Genomic DNA, 21,170 nt, shown 5'->3' with positions numbered 1-21,170 from the left:
ACTGATGACCTTTTAGATATACACACTGCGGGATGTAAAACCTGTGACACACACACACACACACACACACACACACACACACACACACACACACACACACACACACACACACACACACACACACACACACACACACACACACACACACACACACACACACACACACACACACACACACACACACACACACACACACACACACACACACACACACACACACACACACACACACACACACACACACACACACACAGATCCATTTATCCATTTCTACCGGATTTGCTTTTATGTGCACACGCCTCCCAGTATGGAGCTTTTTGAAATGGAAATGATGCTGCCTCCAGAATGTGCCTGTACACTGTCACCTGCAGAGGATTTGTAGTTGACAATTATGCCGCAGGATGTGTAATGTTTATGCACCTGTGTATATGCATGCAGGAGCACGGCTTGCTAAAACCGACCCTTCCCTAGAGATTATACACACGCTGTAATATACTAGTAGAATTAATCTGAACCACAAGGAAAAACACCATTACAGATGGTGTTATGTGATGATTATATGACGCAGGTGATGAAATACAAATTAGAAAACTATGAAATAAAGAAGCAAGAATGACAAGTAGAATCCAGGAGAAGTCCCAGCCATACATTCTACCTTAATAGATAATATATTAAAATGAGATGAACACTAACACTATGTCACTATAGAGGTTATTTTTTGTGTTTCTTAAACAGCCTTACCTGTATGAACTTAGCAATACACATACAGTAGAATTTAAAACTGATTGGATGAAAGTGACCAAAGCTGACCAAATTTTAGCTTCCAAAAATAGAAAAAGACCTTGCTTAGAACTTCAATTTTACTGCTGTACAGCACAAGCAGAAATAGACACCACAATTCCTTACAGGCAATTTCCTCTGAATCTTCTGTAAGAGAGAGAATTTGTGAATTAAATTACACTCTGAAGGAGAATAGGGTTAGAAATATGCACATAACAGAGGACTCTGAGTATGTCCCCGGAGCCAGAGAAGACGTTGGACTGATGAAACTGGGGAAAGGACGAAAAAGAGGAAGAGGCTACATGTATAAGTGTAACAGAGAGCCATAATAAAGGGGAAATAGATGGAAGCTATGAGTGTATCGATGACCTCAGCATCTGTCTCTAACCATGTGTGAGTGTGAGAGGAAACAGGTGATAAGAAGGACCCTACTTGCCAGTCGATTGATGGCTTCTTCTGCACGTTAAGGGTGAAAGAAAGGAAGATGGATAGCAGGAAGGAAGATAAGAAAGGGTGGATGGAAGATGTGAGGATGGCTCAATAACCAGCCTGAATGCCAAACACTTTACATAGAAGAGAGGCTGAGGAAACAAAACAGGATACATCAAGAATGCATCGTTGTGGGAGGCTGAGGAAGAACAAAACAATGTAAAAATATCTATGGATTTATAATTCTGGGAAATCATACTCCATTTTCTCCTGAGCCAGTGCTCTACTGTTCCCGTGGCAGGATTAGGAAACATGCTGATGAGTTCATCAGTCAGAGATTGAAGCAAAGCAAACTAGATTTCAGCTCACATGGAGTAAACGATCTTGTTTCATCAGGGCATGGGTGGTGCAATTTCACTGCAGCGCTTCTCGTGTTCCCTTTGGAGTGTGTATTTGTGTGTGTGTGTGTGTGTGTGTGTGTGTGTGTGTGTGTGTGTGTGTGTGTGTGTGTCTATCTATTTATCCTCGTCTATTAAGAGCCTGAGACCTGAAGCAAGCATGTAGCACAGAGCTGCATGTTATAAAGGAGATTATTTACTTCTTCCTAAGGATTTCCAGCTAGAGTCGAGGTCTCTCATCTCCACTTTCAACAATGTACCTTGAGGACATGTTTCATCTCCGACATACCATTATCCCCCCCCCCCCCACACACTCTGCTACTCATTACAATGCATGCTGTAAGTAGATACAGATGAACATGCAGTTGTACACTTCATCCAATGTAAGTATTTATGTTATTTTTCTTTATTTTAAGGATTTCCTGTTATGTTCCAAATATAACATTTGTTATAGTACAGTTTACATCTGTTAAAGTATAATAGTGGTGGATAGTTTGTTCAGTTAGGGGAAATGACAGGAAAATAATACTTCCCCATCATTTTCTGCCTGTAACAGCTGCCACCCGTGACACCAACCGATTAAGTTTTAGTAGCACCACGGGCAGGCGCCCCACTTAAATCAATGAGGTATGATGTTTCCATTTTCATCATTTGTTTAGGCTGCAGTCTGAACATTTTCTCATATGCCAACCAGTAGTAAAAGTAAGAGTAATGACAGCAGCAGTTTATGTTGCCATCCTTTAGGCAATTATTTTACAGCTGGTGCGTTTTACAATTGTGCAGGGGGATGGATGTTGGACTAAAGTTAGCTTTAAGTAAGCATTTTATTTTATTTTCAGGCAATTGTCCATCAAAAAAATCAGTCTAATTGTTCATTGTGTGTAGAAACAATCACATATCTAGAAGGTCATTGTTCAGGTTAATTTTCTTTTATGAGTTTCTTTTGCTTCTGCATCCTGCACCCAAGGGAGAAAACTGTTAGAATTACTATATTGCTTTTTCACTGTATCTCAGTTCAATACGGTGCATTCAATGTAATGGAAATGTCCTGGGTTTGGAGTTCACCTGGGTCATTTGTTGCCTGCAACCATCTACTTTTTTTCTCTCGATGGTGTAGCAATCAGAGCGAAAACACTAAAGAAAAAACCTTTAATCTCACAAATCCAGCAGTTGCATTAAAGGAGATCAATAGGATTTTGAAATCAATCCTGAATTACATTTGTAGCCTGATCATGTGAAGGTGGGTGTGGATGAGGTTAATAAGCAGAGGCTGCCACAGAGCACAGGGCTACACTTTCATTAATATTAAAAAAGACAAGCAGTCAGGCGGCTTCATTCACCATCCACTAATCTGTAATGCTACAGGGACGAGTGGGTGAGCGGGTCATCAGGGCGCTCACCTCACAGTTGTTCTATCTAATACTAAAACAAATCCAAAGCTTTAAAGAGTTCACAACCCACCATCCTCTAATACTGTTTAACATCAAATTCAGGTGTAGCTAAAAACAGAATCCCTATCTACACCTTATAGCTCACAACCTAACTAAGATTTTGTAGTCTGACTTTATTCAGAAATCCACCCACAAATGTCTGACTTCTGCAGAAATCTTACAGTAAAGTAAAAGCCAATCTAATCTGAGCAAACAAAAGTGAAGAGTAACACTAATAACAAGCTTTGTTACTCAAGTAATATGTATTATTAAACTAAACATTTATGGATTTGGACCAAAGCTTGTGCAGAAACCTTGGACTTCTGTAAATATCTTCTATAATCAATCAATAATTAAAACAATTGTAAATGACAGGCATGTTTTTGAAATTCCGATTTTACATACGTGTTGGTTTTACAAAATATTGTATTTAAAAAAAAAGAATAAAACAGTGTTTAAAGTAGATAAAAGCGTCCCATGATTCGTATTTGTTTATGACCTGGAGCCTGTCAAAGAAATACGTACACTGTGTGCCTTAGCGAAGGGAACTGTACATTCACGCATAAACATTAGTGGGAGAAAACATATATCTTACGAATCTCATTTAGTTTTAACAGATGTAGAGACACTGAATACCTAATGAACGAGTACCAATGTGGGTGTACTGTTGCTATGGTTCACGAAGAGTGGAATGAAATGTAATCGTGAATTTGAACACTGAAGGAAGGTAGCACATGCTTAATAATGAAAACATAATTAAACACAGAATAGTTCTATCAGACGATTGATTATGTTTCATTTATTCAATGAACTAACTAGATGAATACCAGCTGGGGATAGATGCGATAAAGAGAGATGATTACATGATGGGGAGCCTCTTCAAATGTATAAATGATACAAGCAGTCAAGCTAGGGATTCACTAATTATATTTGGGCCAAAGAAAGATCAAAGCAGGTCACAAAAACAGCATTTCCTGCCATTTAACAAAATAAACCATCCATTTTAAAGGTGTTTTTTTCCTTTTGATTCTTGCATTTCTCAGAGATAGGAAGGGCAGGTCTCTTTGATTCGGTAGAAACTTCACTGGGAGATCAGAGTCTTTTTTAGAGAAAACAACAAAAGAAACCCGGGGTTGGGTCCACCCACACATGATTGTTATTATCACGCTTGTCTAGGAGCTTCAGTTTCTATTTTCACTAGGAAACGGATATACACAAACACCTCCGTGCCAACACCCTTGCACAGTAACAAGCTCGAGCGCACAGGTACACACACAGTCGGCCTATAATACTATTCCACACAGTCTCCTCTCCTCTAACTTTTTTACCTGATGTTAAACAATCTTTTTCCTGGAGGTTTGTTCAAAGCAATTACAATTGAGGCTGCCCATCAATCTAGCGTGCAGGAGGAGAACTGACATTTGATTGTGTGAAGCTCCGGGCTATTAATGTCATCCTACTTTTTTTCTCATCGTCTCTCCCCTCTGATTTCCAGGGTAAACGTCCCTTCTAGCAGTCAGCGGTGGGTGGGGTGGGGTGGGGGGTTTGAAGGGGAAATGGATGGTTGCTGTGAGGCATGCTGGATAATATTCTCTAATGAGGCGAGCCAGCCACGCCACCTGGAACCCTAGCAGTGGATGAAATCTGCCGCCCTCAATATCTGGCAAGAGTCACCCTCCTTGCGTTTTTACATGAACATCTCCGACTTCATTTTTCCATAAAAAAAACTCCCTGTTTATAAAAGTTATTCCATCTCCTTATTGAACATCTAAATAAGAATCTGCTTCCTTATGTTGCCTTCCAAAATCAGTCTTCATTACCGGACACCTCCAAAGTCAAACTTCCATGACATATTTAGTGTTTAAGCCACTAATAAAGCTGCCATGGATAGGAAGAACTGTCAGAAAGTCCCGTTTCTGTAGCCCTATTACTCCTGCTGTATTTCCTTTCCCTAGACATACTGTATATCCACTCTGTCCTCCTACACACAGCCAAAAAACATCTGGCATTGTACCAGTGGAGCTTCTGAGCTGTCAGCAGAAAGGGACACGGCATTCAGTGTCCAAGGTTTGGAAAACGCTTACGGCATAGGAATGACTGTCAGCCAAAGTATTTCCTAAAGTTAATCCAGGTGAGCTAATGTGTGAAAATGAGAGGGGCCCTGATTCATATCCTGTGCCCTCTAGATTCACATGATGAGCACGGTTTAGACGAATGGCTATGAGGCATGACACGTTTTCATATATTCCACTGTGGTTTTGTGTGTGTGTGTGTGTGTGTGTGTGTGTGTGTGTGTGCGCGCATGTTTGTTTGTATACAGTGGTGGAGGGGTATGTGGCAACCATGGGGAAAGAGATGAGGACGAGTGGGATGCTCTAGACAAAGGAGTGGTTGTTTATTCAGGGAACTGTTGATGGTCCCTGGAGCCTGCTTATCTATTCTCCAGGGTGTGTGTGTTTGTGTGTGTGTGTGTATTCATGCATAAGAAGTGCATCTAAATTAATTGTGATAACCTTGCAAATACAAGGTGTGCTAAATGCTGAGTGGTTTCGTTATGGTGGTGGTGGGTGTGTGTGCCTACACTATATTTCGTGTGGGTTCCTTACATTTTTCTTTTGTTCAATGAGCGGTTGTGATGGTTTGAAAGTAAACAAGCCATCAAAGATCATCATTACTCTCAAAATAAACGTCGATCATTATTAGAAAAACACAGCACACAGGCCTAAGATATAGTGCGGGGGACTGGGCTGCTGTGGATTGGCCAGAAAAATACACTTAACTCCCAAGGTCAGATAACCAGAAAAATTAGAAAAGTCTAGCAACTGAAAAAAAGCATCACTGCTGATTTTCTGTAAGCCTTAGTGAAAATTGGTTTGGCGCCTAGGGCTTCTTATGTTGTGTAAAGATATTTAAGAGCGAGGATTGGATAGATTTCAATGATCACACTCTGTTTTCAGTTACTGACCTTCATCTAAATGCTGTTCTTTTTCAGTGAAATATTTGATGTGTTCACCAATTCAGGACTGAATGGAAGAATCTGAAGTGGAAGAATCTCTGTTAAGTTGAACTCCACACTGAGGCCATAACCACCTATAAACACTTATCGTAGACACTGGATCATTCTCAAAGGCCAAGAAAACTGTAGGACTTCTGCAGTCTTTAGATCAAAACCAAATGTGTGGAGAACCTATATATATACTGTATATATAAGAACAGTTATACAACACATATGTCATGTATCTTATAATAAAAAAAAATAATCTTGGGAGGTCTGTATTTTGAGAGAAACATAAAAAAGAGGAACTTTATAGATTTCCATCTGGTTCTGCTTACAGTCAGGAGGTGCTACAGAGAACGCTGGTGAAGGTTGGGAAGGGCGAATCCTCCTGGAAAAGGATATAGTCTCTTGGTCTGTCGTCTGTCAAAGATGTAAAAACCAGATGTTGATTCTACTGTTCAGATTTCTGCTCTGTTCTCACAGTTCACACTATATGGGATTGAACTCCCCAGCTTTAGGGTTTACTAAGAGTAAGACATGACTTATGCATGCAATATTCATGATATGAAACGCATTTTAGAGCATCAGGAGATTTATTTTGCACTCAACTTCGGCTCAGCAGTAACCCAGGGGAATGAATGTGATAAGGGACGTTCCCGTTGATGACATTCACTCAAAAGTAACTTTATCTACATGACACAATGTTCCCTGTTCAACATGTTTCAGTTAGAAAAACAAACAAAAAATTCTATATCTGAAGCCTGGATCATACACTATAACTTGAAGTCTCAGACCAAAATGAAAACCCCAAGGTGACTCCTCAATACCACAGGAACTCGTTGTTCTGACTGAATGAAAAGATAAATGTAGGTCACCTTACTGTTTACATCTCAGGGTTTTACAAACTTAAACAATTTTATTCTATGCTCTCCCTGTTCGCAACACAGTCTGCAGAAAAACACCAATCTCACAATTGAAAATGATGATGCATGTTATGATCCTAATACAAAACAGAATCTCCCGACTTCAGCTGCAGCTATAAAAGGGCTGAACCTCAAAATAATGCAAAACACTACTCCTCCTGAGATATGCCAGACCCTACTCCGCCTTAAACAGATTCCTTACATTTAGCGGTTTCCTAAAGTCTGGCATGCATAGTTTGGTACGCGTTTGTTCCAAGATAGGGATTTCTTAAAAGTTCTAGGTATTGACATTTTCCCACCTTTGGCTTCGTTTGCTGTCTGAACATGGGTGGGGGCTCTCTGGTTTTCCCCTTCATGTCATGAGGTTTCTTGGAGGGGACCGCTTGGGCTGGGTCAGAATCACAAGGACTAATTTGCCTTCGAGGCCTTGACAATCTGTCTAATAGACAACACCCTCTCTCCCCATATTCTTGAGGAAAACAGTTTTTAGGCAGAAAAACAATAGGGAAGAACCCTGGCAAAAGCAGGGAATCCCTCTTCCAGGACAGAAAGAAATATGAAACTGCAGCTATGCAGAGACAACAGAAGTGCATAGTTATGAAGAAATGGAATGACAATATAGAACAAATGAAGAACAAAGACAATCAAAGATTATGATTCAAAGGGGATGTCAAAACTCCTCTGTACTTTGTGCATACAGTACAAACAAACTTGACTTATGTCTATGGCCTGAGTTCACACTCCCCTTCTATCTAAACACAAACTTGTAACAATAACTTTCTAACATACACAACCGCGTCCTGGTTCATCTATAGAAATAAAACTGTCATCAATGGAGACGTGCAGCGGCGTCTGTAAAGCTGCAGATTGTTCAAGGCTCTGCCCACATTGGTCTGTTTATCCAGCTGTCTGTCTGGATAAATCCACTTGGCTGGAGGCAAGGAAAGACTTGGTGGTGAAAAAACACATTCTAGTCTAGTGGATGAGACAGAGGCAAACTGTAATGTGTCAGGAAAGCACTCAGGCTCTGGCATTCTATTTAATGAATGAGCCTGAAACTGACACATGAAAAAGAGACACTTAAGCTACATGCAGGAAACTTGTGACCAACGCTTATTTAAAATGGCAAAGGACAAGGACAGTGAAGTCTCTCCTGTTGTTAAGAGGTGAAACCAAAATAAGACAAGATGATGTTCAGTCATGATGGAGAATCAATAACTAATCCACGTGGATTACTCCAAAGGCACAAGGTGCTCTGGTAACAAGTCCTGGCTGCAGAATAAACAGGATATAGTCAGGATAAGACTCATGCAAAATAATGTGCCTGGAGGCTTTGTGTTCACAAAAGTGTCATGAAGTACCTCCAATACAGAACTGAATAGTTTATACAACATGCGTCTATCAATTATTATTATGGTACTCTTGGAAGCTTCTACGTCCTCATTTCTAGTGTTTCATAGAGGAAAGCAAGAGGAGAGAGCTGAAGTGGATCTCATCCAACTTATACATTTCTTCTGGGCTTTGCCAAGTAAAGTTCATTTCCATTGAGTGAAGTAAAAAATGCATGGGTGGAAAAAAAACCCCCTGTGTGTTACAGTATATGTCAAATTCCTTTAGAGTCTGGATAGATGATAAGAGAGCAGCATATTTCTGAGATGCATACATGGAAGTATTTTTATATCCCATCTGGGAGAGTCAGATAGCTTTGAATTATGTTATAATTACGTGATATTAATGAATAAGGTAATTACTTTTTTAAATTGATCCTTTCTAAGTATTGTCCGTTTCACTCAGTGTAACACAAACAGCAATGTGTTAAAATGGCTACAATATGTGTCCCAATAATTATCAAAATGTGTACCATTAGCTTTTTCTTGTGTTTATTTCCTGCTCAGTGATTCTTATAACACTCTCAAAGTCCCTGCCAATAAGCGCTGAAAGGGAACAACTTCACATTTAAACTTTGTAGATCTAATGTGAAGATATAAAGCCAATTTTCTTTAGTTGTTGAGAAACTTTCGGTTTACTGCCGAGTTGAAAAGTTGAAAGTTTACTAGCATATTTTTTATTCGGGGAAAAATAAAATGCAACATATGTCTGTTTTAACGTGGCAGATACACACATCCTTCAAAGTCCTCTAAATTAAAGACTCAGGCCTTGGTAGAATTTGAAGGAGACTCTACAGGCAGGAATTTGAGTGTTTAGGGACCCATACTTGACAATGACAAACACTCTGTCCGGCTTTGTGCTGCCCTGAAGTAACCTTTGGTGTTGTTTATTTGGATATGCACAAAGTATTACTTCCCGACGGGAAAAGTCAAAGTCCTTCCTGTCGGCTTCTTGAAGCTATATTGCTTCAGGCATCTGGCGAAAAACACAAGTGACAGAGTTGCCATGCTTTTTACAAGCTTTTCCAACCTGGCAACGGTAACTAAGCTGTGTGTGTGTGTGTGTGTGTGGAGGGGGAAGGGGGTACTTTGTTGTTGGCTACACCTTCCTCTTACAGTATGTACTGTTAGAGCAGAGGAGCATGTCAGTGTCACTCAGAGCAGTAAAGTGTGTAAAGGAGCTCTGCTCTGTGGGAGCAGATGAGCAGCATGTGCTATGTGTCTCTGGGTTTCAGAGACTGACTCAGCAGTAATGACATATAAATGAGATGTTGGGTAATTTAGATTGTTGTGGGAGGCAGCGAGTGAGGGAGGGGAGGCAGGAAAGGAGACAGAAAGGAAGCAGTGGAAAAGGTAGGGACACACCAGCTGTTAGTCCAGGTGATCTTTGAGGGAGGACACAGCTGTCCTCCTGAACTCCAGTCTCCTCCCTGTCCATCACGGTCTCCTCCCTTCTTTCCTCTCTTTCATCCCCATCTGAAACTGCTTCTGATACTCGATGTAGTTCCCTAGTTGAGGCTCAAATGCCCTGCACATAAATGGTAAACCCACACAGGGCAGTTCAATCATCTTTTCTTGATTAGAGCTCTTCACAGAGCTGTGTGGGTGTGTACACACTGTGGTTGATTGACACCTCACTGTGAACAATACGTGTTGCATATGAACCCGGTGTCTCTCTCAATACCTCTGCAAAGGAGGTAATGTTTTTTTAAGTTAAGAGGATTTACAATTCAAGCTAAACTGTTTTACATGCAGAATCACAATGGTCAACACGTAAGAAGGCATTAAAGTTCCAGTTTATAAAACAGTTTAAAAACAACGGCCCAATTTATTTCAATCCATGCACCCCGAGCACCTGATGTGAGAGCGGTTTACTTGACCTTTCTTGCACCTTTATTCATGCATGCCAGTTTCAGGGCTGTGGCGTCATGCTGTATCACTGGCACGGCTTATGACACACTTCAAAAGGAAAACAGCCATCATTAACGTTATGTGTTACATCTGAGATTTTCCTGCTAAAGACGGTTCCACTATCTGCTGTAAAAAGGCCTAAAAGCACTGCAAATAAATCCTAGAGTAGGAAGGTGGCATCTTCAGCGCAAACTTCTTCTGAGAAACAGACATAAGGATGGTTTGGACGTACTGCAAGGATAGATACATGTGTCCGGCATCCAATCTTCACCTTTATCAGGTTCAGCTCCACTGCTGTTCCTTTACTATACATTCTCTCTCTCTCCTCAGTAAAAAGGCTTTCATTTACCATTTATGAAATACACCAGACCTGAGCGTGTGTGCTTCACTTAATATTCTCGAGGAGTGCATTTGGGAGGCAGTTCGTCTCCAAGCAAGTACACACATGCATCTACACACACATATGCCAGACATATTTCAAATATGAAAGTGCATTTCAGCTAAGAAGTGGGAAGTGATTTATAAAAGGCTTTAGGGAAAGGCTTTCTACTGGAGGATAGAGAAAAGACATGGCAAAGTAACTCTTCAGAGATGGAGGGTGGGAGGGTGCTGCTGAACCTAATGTAAGAGATAGCACAGCAATCGCTGCGGCTGAATATCTTAGTGGCAGATCAGAATACAGTAGCTCAACCTTATGCTTACTAAATGCTCCTTGAGGTTTAACAACAAGAGGAAGAATCAGATGGACACAATGGCATTGTTTTCATTACCCATAAATGTGTGTTTTACCAATTGTTAAACAGATGCAATTATAACATATATTATCTTCCTATAAATGAATAAGTTGTACATTTGTCCCCTTTTTATTTGCTGTAACATCATGATAACTGCTTGTAAACTGAACTAAATAACATGAGTGGCAGGGGTTCAGATTCTACATTGATTTCAGCCAGGTGGCAATTACAGTGTACAGTTTAGGACCAAAATGGCGCCAGATGTCTGAATGACAAAATTATTTACTATTCTAAAAGGTTAAAGGACAACCAGACTAGCCTTTGGAAAAATCAACTGCAGTCTGCATTACATTTCGTTTAGGCCATCCATATAACTTTATTATTAAATAATGAAATCTACATAAATTGTAAAATTGTAATTATAACAAAAGTGAAATATATATATGATGCCTCTATAAGCAGTTTTTATTAATTGGAAAAACAGAACAATTTAGTAAAATAGTCTTAACATTTCTCCTTTGACAATATATAGATGAAAATAGAGTAAAAATACCTATAAATAAAAGCCAAATTCAACAACTAAATTAGAATGCTACGGTGTCTCTGCTGGTAGACAAAAGCTGTCTGCCTCTGGTTCTGTTGTTGTGATGCTTGGGAAGTGTCGTACCTGGCATGAGCTGTTGTCCAGTGATCCCGATGGGAGGCATCCCCAGGTTGTTCATGGCTGTCGCCCAGGCGTTGGGGTCTGACATGGGCATCGTCATCGATCCATTGGAGTCCATTGTCATGTTACAGATCCCTTCTGCAGAAAAAAAAAAGGGGCAGGAAAGAAGAGTCAGTATCATTACTGTCAGCTATAAATCACCATGATAGAGGGTCATGACAGAAGAGGAATCGTTTTAAGGTTCAACACCGAGGTAGAAGATTTTTTTCAAACAGCGTGTTGCTGTCATGGTATCTCCAGCTGCCTCCTCTATAAATCCTCCTTTAATTTTCTGTCCTGTCTGAGGGGAGCGGAGAGCAGAGCCCACTGTGACCCAGCAGCCAGCCTGACACCACAATGACTTCAACAACACTGTCATTAAGAATCTGTTCATCATCTTGTTGCTGTTTGTTCAGTCTCTGCACCGAGGATAAAAAGCCTGGCCTCTTGACAATTCCTGTCTCTGTGTCCTGCACTGGAAGTCCATTTATATATAGCTGTCTTGCTGGCTACCAGCAGGTAAAAGAATAGGAAAGGATTCAGATATCTACACAAAAACACCAGTGAGGCTCCAGTGAAAGATCAGAGCTTTCTTTTGCAAACCAGAGTCAGACAATAACACCGTAAAAAACAAGATTATCATTGCACTAAACACAAATCCTGACGCTATCATGCATTTGCCAAGAGCTCTGCTACTAAACCTGGGAGAAATCTCCAACTTAACATGACAAATAAACTCACATCACCTCAAACACACAACCCCAGACTCATGGTTTTCTGCCAAGTGTTGCATAATAAATCAAACACATTAGATCCCCATAATAAAAACCCTGCAGTAAAGTCAACATGAACGCATCCGACATCCACCAGAGGCTCACTCTCCCGTCTGCTGTCTATTTCACAGCTCTAAATGCTCTTTAATTCTCTCCTCCGGTCGACCTCTTTTTCTCTGACAGACCTGTAAATTGCCATGACTGCTGGCTGAGCCAAGCTGCCCTCATCTCTGCTGATGCCAAAGCCAACACTACTGTTAATAATGAGAAGCGCTGCACCCTGCACACACTTCACACCTCAGAAGGTCTGAGGCAGAGCCCACTGTGGAGGCAACGCTCGGCTCTGTGCATAACCGTGAGAGTCGGTCTGCACAACATCTCCTCCACTGGTATTCCTGGTGTTCAGACACAGCTGGCAGTGTGTTATAATGTTATTTGCCTCTATGCCTCCCTATCAGAGCTGCTAATTTTGGAGCTGTGTGCTGTCACTGCTGTGGAGAGGGCTGATAAAAGAGGCTGTGTGTGTTTGTCGCTGTGATAATGCTGCTGATGAGGACTTCAAGGGCTGGTAAACTACCTCAACCCTATTAACTGGGGACAGTTTCGAGGACTTATAATGAGGGAGGAGAGGAGTGGTGGTGAGCTGCTTTATAGCTGTTTTATTTCAGTTTACAGTACATTAACTGCCGTCACTGCAGTGCTTTAGGGACACACTCACTCAGGGTTTGACAGGAGATGCTTGGCTAAACCAATAATGATGAGACGGGCAAACAAAACAATATGTTGTGGATATCATGAATAATCTTATTGAATTTTAACATGATCTGGGATTTGGTCATTGTAATATTGAGATATATCACAAATGGCATCTGGTTTTTAGGTCTTTAAAGTGTTAACTGTAGCTTATTCAATCAACTTGTTCAATACAAATTAAATATCACAACCAGGACTATTTTTTTTATTGAAAATAATGACATTATATAATTATAATCTATTGATTGAGTGTCGAACATATCAATAAACAGTGGAAACTGTGCATCAAATATCCCAAAGCCCAAATTCTTTGTGTTTGGACCACTGCAGAAAGGATATTCAGCTTTGAATGAAATAAAACAGAAAGACACCTCATGTTTGCTAAAGTGGAACCTACATGATTTTTATTTGATTGCTGAACCTGTTATAGTTCATGTTGGCTAATCTTTTCGGTTGCATAAAGAGTCAATATCCCTACTGTGCCCACCTAGTTCTTTAACCAATAAATGGTTTGTCAATTGATTTTCCGAGAAAAAGGATCTCTATCCGGATACACTTTTGTTGATTTAGTGGCATACGTCATTACACATGTTTGATATTACATATGTATTACCACAACTGATTTTGTCCTACAAGTTAAACAAATAATATTAATTTATATTACAATAACAACAATGATTCACATCACTCTAACGTGGAGAAATATGATTCTGGCATTGAAAATAATCAATATGTCCATATGTCCTCCTTTTTAATCTATCAAATTGTTAGTCAGAAGACAAGCATGAATTGGCCTTTGATGGGAAATCATTGGAGGTCAACAGCCTTACAAAGACACTTCAGCAGAATGAATTCTTGTCCATCAACGGAGGGCAGAGATCTTATTGACTGTAAAGACTCCACACTTGACTGTAATGGTTGGGACAATTAAACTCCTCTGCAGTGGCCTTCAGACGGTGCTGACGACCATCATGCGCCCTTCACTTCATCCTTCTGCCCCTGTGCTCACATTCATTCAGTGCATCCAAGTCCTGTGTGTCTTCCTCTTACTCTGTTTCTTTCTTTTTTGCCCGTTCTACATCGACTCAACTGCCATCCATTGTCTCATTTTTTCACAGTCTTTCCTCCATGATTCAATTAAAATGTTCAGTCTTGCAGCTCTGTGCATCAATCACAGAGGGCTTTTGATTTCAGGATGGCTAAGTGACCTTGAGGGCAGGAGTCAGCCTTGGCTCCCCTGAAAGGAACCATCCTATACAATCACGTCAATATCTATAGAGCTGAGGGAGGAATAGCAAACAGCTGCTGAGAAATCAACACTGGGATACGAGCGCACACGCACACACACACACACACACACACACACACACACACACACACACACACACACACACACACACACACACACACACACACACACACACACACACACACACACACACACACACACACACACACACACACACACACACACACACACACACACACACACACACTAACCTTGCCTGAGGAGGAATAGGAGCCATGAACAATACTGACGATGAGGGATAAAGGGTGGTAAATATTTTTGAAATTAAATCATGGACTAGGGCAGTCCGCTTTGCTGTTTGGAAGGCAATTGTCGGCACAGATTGACAAGTACCTAGTTGAATCCCATCACTGACTTGTTTGTTGCAAGGTCAAATGATAAGACAAAGCAAAAATCAATGGCGATAAGATGACAACAAGCCTTATAATCAGCTTATGGCTTTATTTACTTGGAGATCATGCAACTCCATGTCTAAATATACAAACAGAACAAAGTAGTATGTAAACCTCATGATGAGACTCATTAGTAAGTCTGGTTAAACCGGTTGTCAACTATTTTGACGATTTAGCCGTCATTTGAAACTATCTTTCAAAGAGAAATGCACCAAATTAACTGGTTCTATTTCTAAAATGTGAATATGATCAAGTATTTTCCTTTTATGATATGAACTTTCCACTGTTGGTGTCTTCACAACCAAGTTATTTGTTTGGAAATTGTGGTGGACATCAACTGTACAACCGACCACCATGATACACTCCTATTGCCCATGGCAATTCAAGCGATAGTGTTTTTGATTCAGCCGGGGTCCACACCAGCCCGAGGCTTTCCTGATACTCCCTCTCTGCGGGCTGCGACCGGCTTTTAGCTCCCCTAAAAGCTCCCCCAGGAGGCAGATAGGAAATTAAGTCATTTTAAGGCCCATTGGCCGTAAGCCCCAACAGCAGGCAGAGAGAGGCTGGGGGCCATTTAGTCTAAAATGCACAAGGTTTTAACAGCTAACTACAGGTTTAATACAGCCCCTAGAGAGAGAATCAAAGCGACAGCTGAAAAGATGAGGGATGGAGACAAACAGAAAAAACAAATGTTTGTTTTTTTATAGACAGATGTGATGCTGACGAGACAAAAATAATAGCGAGATATAAAATACAAGCAACCTCAAATTAAACTTTGAACATTGCGGCAATGAATAAAGAGCAGCAACTTGATGATAGTCATTAGCGCAGAGTAAAAACCTACAATTAGTGTGTAATATAATGTCAACACCGAACCCAAAGTGGCTGAGCAGATGGATGAGCGTAATTAAGTTTCAGTACATGTCCTCCAACCAAAGAAAAATCTAAATAATTGTTGCTGATCACTTTCTGAGTCACAATATTGGAGACGATGTCTGCCATTTTCCATCTGGGATGATATGAGAAGTGCTTCAAATAATGCATCCACAGCATATTGTAGAAAAAATGCCCTTCATGCACAACTGCCTCTTTGACCTTAGAGGTGAATGCAGCTGGGTTTGTGTAAGTGTGTTTCTGAGCACGAAGGTGCATCAGAAGAGGTCCTCAGGGTCTTCTGGACAAAATAAGTATCTTCACAATGTGAGAAGAACATGTGACCCCCAAGATAAGATGAATAGATCAGTGGAAAACATTATTCAGAGAATTGTATCTCCGATGAATCATCTAATCCTACTGAAACTAGTGAAATGCCCTCTTAATAACACTTCAATTAGTTATGTGACACACACACACGCACACGCGCACACACACACAGTTTAATAATGTATGAGTGCCCTGCTCTCCGCTTCTTTGATCTGTTAATTATGATAAAACTAGTAAGGGTCTTGTGATTAGTGATGGCACAGTGAAGAGTGCCCTGAGTGTTATATTACACCACATCTCATTCAGGACCAGAAAAGATGACAACAAAGTGAAGATGTAAGGATGACAGAAGAAGCCTGAAGACAGCCAGGGCCTCATGGGACCTTGGAAGAAAGAAAAAAAAAAACGTGGGAGAAATTCCCTCCGCCACTCCTCTTTCAATCACCTCGATATATTCTGATGAATAAATCTGGTAATAAGTATAGAGTTCATGAAGTTTGACCCAGTTTTAAAATGCAGATCCTGCCAAGAAGGAGAGGGATGCTGACCACACGTAACACCTCATCATGTACTGCGTTGGTTGGTCATTACATGTCACTTGTTAGGCTATTTTATCCAAAGCGACTCACATACATTCAACACTGTGGACAATCCCCACAGGAGCAATTTGGGGAGAAGTGTCTTGCCCAGGGACACAACGACATGCTGACTACACTGGGACTGGAACCAGCCCTCTCCTGATCCGAAGATCAGCGCACTATCCCACTGCGCCACAGCGTCAATCAAAGTCAAAGGCTCTATTTTAGTCATTTTATGGCAATTATTAGTGCCTCATTCAGCAAAACCATGTTCAGCAATTACCATTTTTTGCTGCAGTCATTAGAGGTACTCTCCTAATGAGTTGGTTCAAAGTAAGTAAGGAAGTTGTTCTGAGTTTAACTTTGATTTAAGATTGTATCATGCTTTATTTAGTAAGGACCTCATAAGGTTGTAGTGCATGAGTGGCAACATCCGGGGCTGAGAAATGAAGCTGTAGCAGAGTGCCATAATGGATTTACTAAGTGTGAAGAGAAGGCAACTGGAAACCTGTGTGGGTTAATAAGTGTCAAACCTCTTATGAATTAGTTATGAGCAAAGATCTCACAGTAGAGTGATTTAAAGTCAATAGTTCCAGTTTTGTTTCATGAAAAATGACCGCATTTCTCAAGTGTTTTAAAGGAGAATGACTACACTTATGTTACTATCACTTAAAAAGGCCCATACCGAGCAAAGCACATTATATTTAATCTACAACAAAGTCCTTACTTATTATCAGTGAGCAGTATTTGGGGTTATTACAGGAAAATCGTTAGTTAATGGGCTATTAGTTGTTAAATATCATTATGCAGATATGGCATTTATATAAAATATAAAGCCAATATGCTACTAAATGTGCATTCGTATAAGCAGTTAGTAAGTGGTGAACATGTAACTCACTGTAAAGTGTTACCAAAATTAAATATATTGGAAATATGTTTATATAATCCATTGACAAAAATCTATCTTAAGTGACTTTGCACCAGCAAGGGCGGAATGAAGAAGACTGCGATCAAAAAACAAGGAGACTCCAGATGGTCCTTAAGCTTCACAGGAAACTTTCAGGAGATATTTTAGGGTTAACAATGTAAAACCTGTGGCCTGCCTGTTGAATGGCTGCCTCTATTGTCATTACTAAAACTAAAGAAAAAGCAATGGCTTTGTGCCGTTACAGAAAAGTGTTTCCATTACCCTCCAAAACAGGGTGAGAGACAACCTCAGGCGTGTTTCTGCACAAGGAATTTGAATGGGGCCGTACCTTATTCAAAGTTTTTTATATTGCTGCCTTGAGAATGTGGTTATTGTACTAAGTACCTGAAGACCTGCTGAGAATGAGCTGCATGCAAACACATTGATGCTTTGCAAATACACACATTGCAATTTGATGGTCGGGAATGAATGAATGTTGATTTTGCGTCTACAGGTAACCCGTGCTTTAGCGAGGTGGTGGCAGCGGAGGTTGTCAAATCAAATTACTGTCCCCAAATTGGATTGGAAAAACTAACCTGAGACCAATCTACAGCCGAGGTGACTGGAACTCCCAACTCTGACAAAACACCAAAAGAGTAATGCATATCCAATCCAGATTATAGTCCAATCAGGAGCTCACGCTAATACAAATGTGACCATTTGTGAAACTCTTGATTAAGTCCTGTGAGTCAAAGTGAACCAAATCCTCCACATCCTCCATAGGATTGAGAGTAATCATTAACTCTCTCATCTGACATGCAGGAACCCTCATGTGAATATGATCAATTAACTTCTTCACTTGTCCCACTTGATTAATAAATCCATTCCAGCAGATTGCACACACATTCATTTAGATCTAAATAAGACATGTCAGTCTTTACCTGATCAATAAAAAGCAGAACGGTCGCAAATAAAAACCTCATCAAGCTGCCAATCAACTGAAAACCAATCAACAACAGTCAACCATCACGTGGGTTAGAAATGCTGTGGACACATTGCATCTGCTTTCCATTAACAGCTGATTTTACATTTAAGTTTTTGTGCTACACATAGATGAGTATATTTTTAACAATATGGACTCCAAAATGAATATATGCCCACCTAACACTTAATTATTAATTGTTCTAACACCCGCTACTTACCTGTATTGTGTTGGCCTGAGTGAAAATATAATTATATTTAAACATCTTAATTCTAGCTCTGCAGATACATCAATGCAGCATTTCATCTGTGAACATGCACTTGTCCCAAGGACATACATTCACCCTCTGCTGCAGAATCCAGAGTCCAACAAAAGCTGGTCTAGCTGTTACAATGTGTTCATTAAACATGCTGAGATTCACTCTCATATGCATTCATCCCATCAAATCACCCACATTCCGAGGGATTAAATAATACTGCTGAAATAATACACCAACAAATTAAAGCTGCTTTGTCATGACTCCAACTATTTTTATTCAGCAACTACAGCTAAATGCTTGATTACAATTCCCTAGATTAGTTTAAGTGCTTGGCTTGCAAAAACACAGAAGAAGCCTCTTAAAAAATGTATTGCCAGAATACCACTTTGCGGTGAAGCAAACAATGCAACACTGGTGCACATCAAGAGCTGCAGCGCTATACACCCCCAGGGTGTATAGCGCTGCAGCTCAGTCAGTAGGGGCTTGGACTGGGAATCGTAGGGTCGCCGGTTCATGTCCCCGAACAGACTTGAAATATGGAAAGTGGACTGCTACTTGGAGAGGTCCCAGTTCACCTCCTAGGCCCTGCTGTGGTGCCCTTGAGCAAGGCACCGGACACCTCCAATCCCCCCTCCCCATTGCTCCCCGGGCGCTGCACGATAGCTGCCCACTGCTCCTAGTACTAGGATGGGTTAAATGCAGAGGACTAATTTCACTGTGTGTGCTCTGCTGTGTGCATGCATGTGACAAATAAAGAGGGTTTCATCCTCCGATTCTTTCTTTCTAAAGGGTGTCAACTACTTTTATGATTGATGAATTTATAGTATTTTACATGTTAGGAAAGAGAAAAAAAAAAAAAAGAGTTGCCCAGTGGACATCAGCCTTTATCAGACTATCTTACTGACGTATTTCCTTTTCAGAGCAGTTATAGTACACAACCTCAATTTCTATTGCCTTATCAGGAGCTATTTTTATACAAATGGAGCACAGGCACTTGTGTTTGTGTCAGTGTTGTCAAGGAGGAACATCCGTTCCTGGACAGGAGCATGACTCTTTCCTTTTCTTATCGGGCTGAGAGAGGTGACAGACAAGAACAGATTACTCCGATATCCGGGGGAGGGGAGAGAGCGAAGGATGAAAGCGCATGAAAGAGAAAAAGAACCGATATCTCAAACAGCGCTGGAACCTCACCACATCAATACTATCAAAGTACTCTAAATAATATGATGTGGGACTGTCTGTGAAATCTATAATGCAACAAACAGAGCATGACTATAAAATGTCAAGTCTGTAAAACTGGCATTTGGTGAAGGAATCAATGAATGCCACACTGCCTGGTGAGCGTTCTCATATGCAAATTTGTGATGCCTCTTTCAGATGGTGGCTGCAATGTGAGGATGAAGTGTATCAGCAAAGTGCCTAGGTGGTTGGAGGTGGGAACGACACATTGCCAATGTTTGGCTTCAATGCTACGAGCCTTCAGATTTAGAAGTTTTGATTGGTCAGAATAAATAAATGATATGTTGAGGTTACATTTATATACATTTACACCCTTGTTTTCTAAAGAACCAAGAAAGTCCTTCCAGTTACGTTGTAAATTGGTGTTACCACTCCTGAGCCAGAACAGACAATACTACATCTTTAATAATCACAATCACAAAACAGTCTGTGGGCAGCCTCCTCGCAGGCTGAACACCCAGTGGGAAAGTTTTGGTTTGTATTCTAAAGCTAATATTAGCCACACAATATATTTTATTTTATTTAACCAAAAAGTTAAAAATCAAGAAATAGAAACACTAGATAAAATAAGCTTATAAATAATAACATAAGGCTGGGAGATACGGAGAACATCAAATATCATATTATTCCTGAGCAAGTACTGGGATATTGCTACAATATTTTAGGTTTGATTAATGGTGCTTTAACAAAATATCCAACAATTTGTTTTAGTTTGTAAATATATAATGAGGTAGGGAGAGTCGCTTTGGAAACAAGCAAAAGACAACACTCATGCCATGTTACAATATCCAAAATCAAAGATGATGTCTAGTCTCAAGATATTGATATAATATCGATATGTCGCTTAGCTGTAGAATAGAGCGGACAACCATTCCTTGCCTGGAGCACATACTGAACCTTTTACAGCACATCAGCATTATGATATAACAGGTGACAAGTGGAGTTAACTATGAGGTATGGTGACACTTCCCATTAAACATTGTGAACGTGTGAAACCTCTTTAATGTAATCATTATTACTAAATCCTTAACTAAGACATTACTGACATCTACAATCAGGAAAATGACTACATGACTAACAG

At 40.3% G+C, this 21,170-nt stretch overlaps 1 protein-coding gene across 4 annotated transcripts in view; it reads right to left on the bottom strand.

The window, feature by feature from the left end:
* The window catches only part of enox2 (ecto-NOX disulfide-thiol exchanger 2), a 148,636-nt gene that overhangs the window by 41,651 nt on the left and 85,815 nt on the right, over positions 1-21,170 (bottom strand). For all 4 annotated transcript variants that reach the window (XM_063877017.1, XM_063877018.1, XM_063877020.1 and 1 more), the window contains one exon: positions 11,659-11,793. In XM_063877017.1, coding sequence (XP_063733087.1) covers positions 11,659-11,793 — 135 coding nt within the window. The remainder of the gene's footprint in view (positions 1-11,658; positions 11,794-21,170) is intronic.

The sequence above is a fragment of the Eleginops maclovinus genome, chromosome 23 (assembly GCF_036324505.1).
Source record: "Eleginops maclovinus isolate JMC-PN-2008 ecotype Puerto Natales chromosome 23, JC_Emac_rtc_rv5, whole genome shotgun sequence".
Taxonomy (NCBI): domain Eukaryota; kingdom Metazoa; phylum Chordata; class Actinopteri; order Perciformes; family Eleginopidae; genus Eleginops; species Eleginops maclovinus.
The sequence above is the reverse complement of the archived record's forward strand: the minus strand, read 5'-3'. Positions and strand labels throughout refer to the sequence as shown.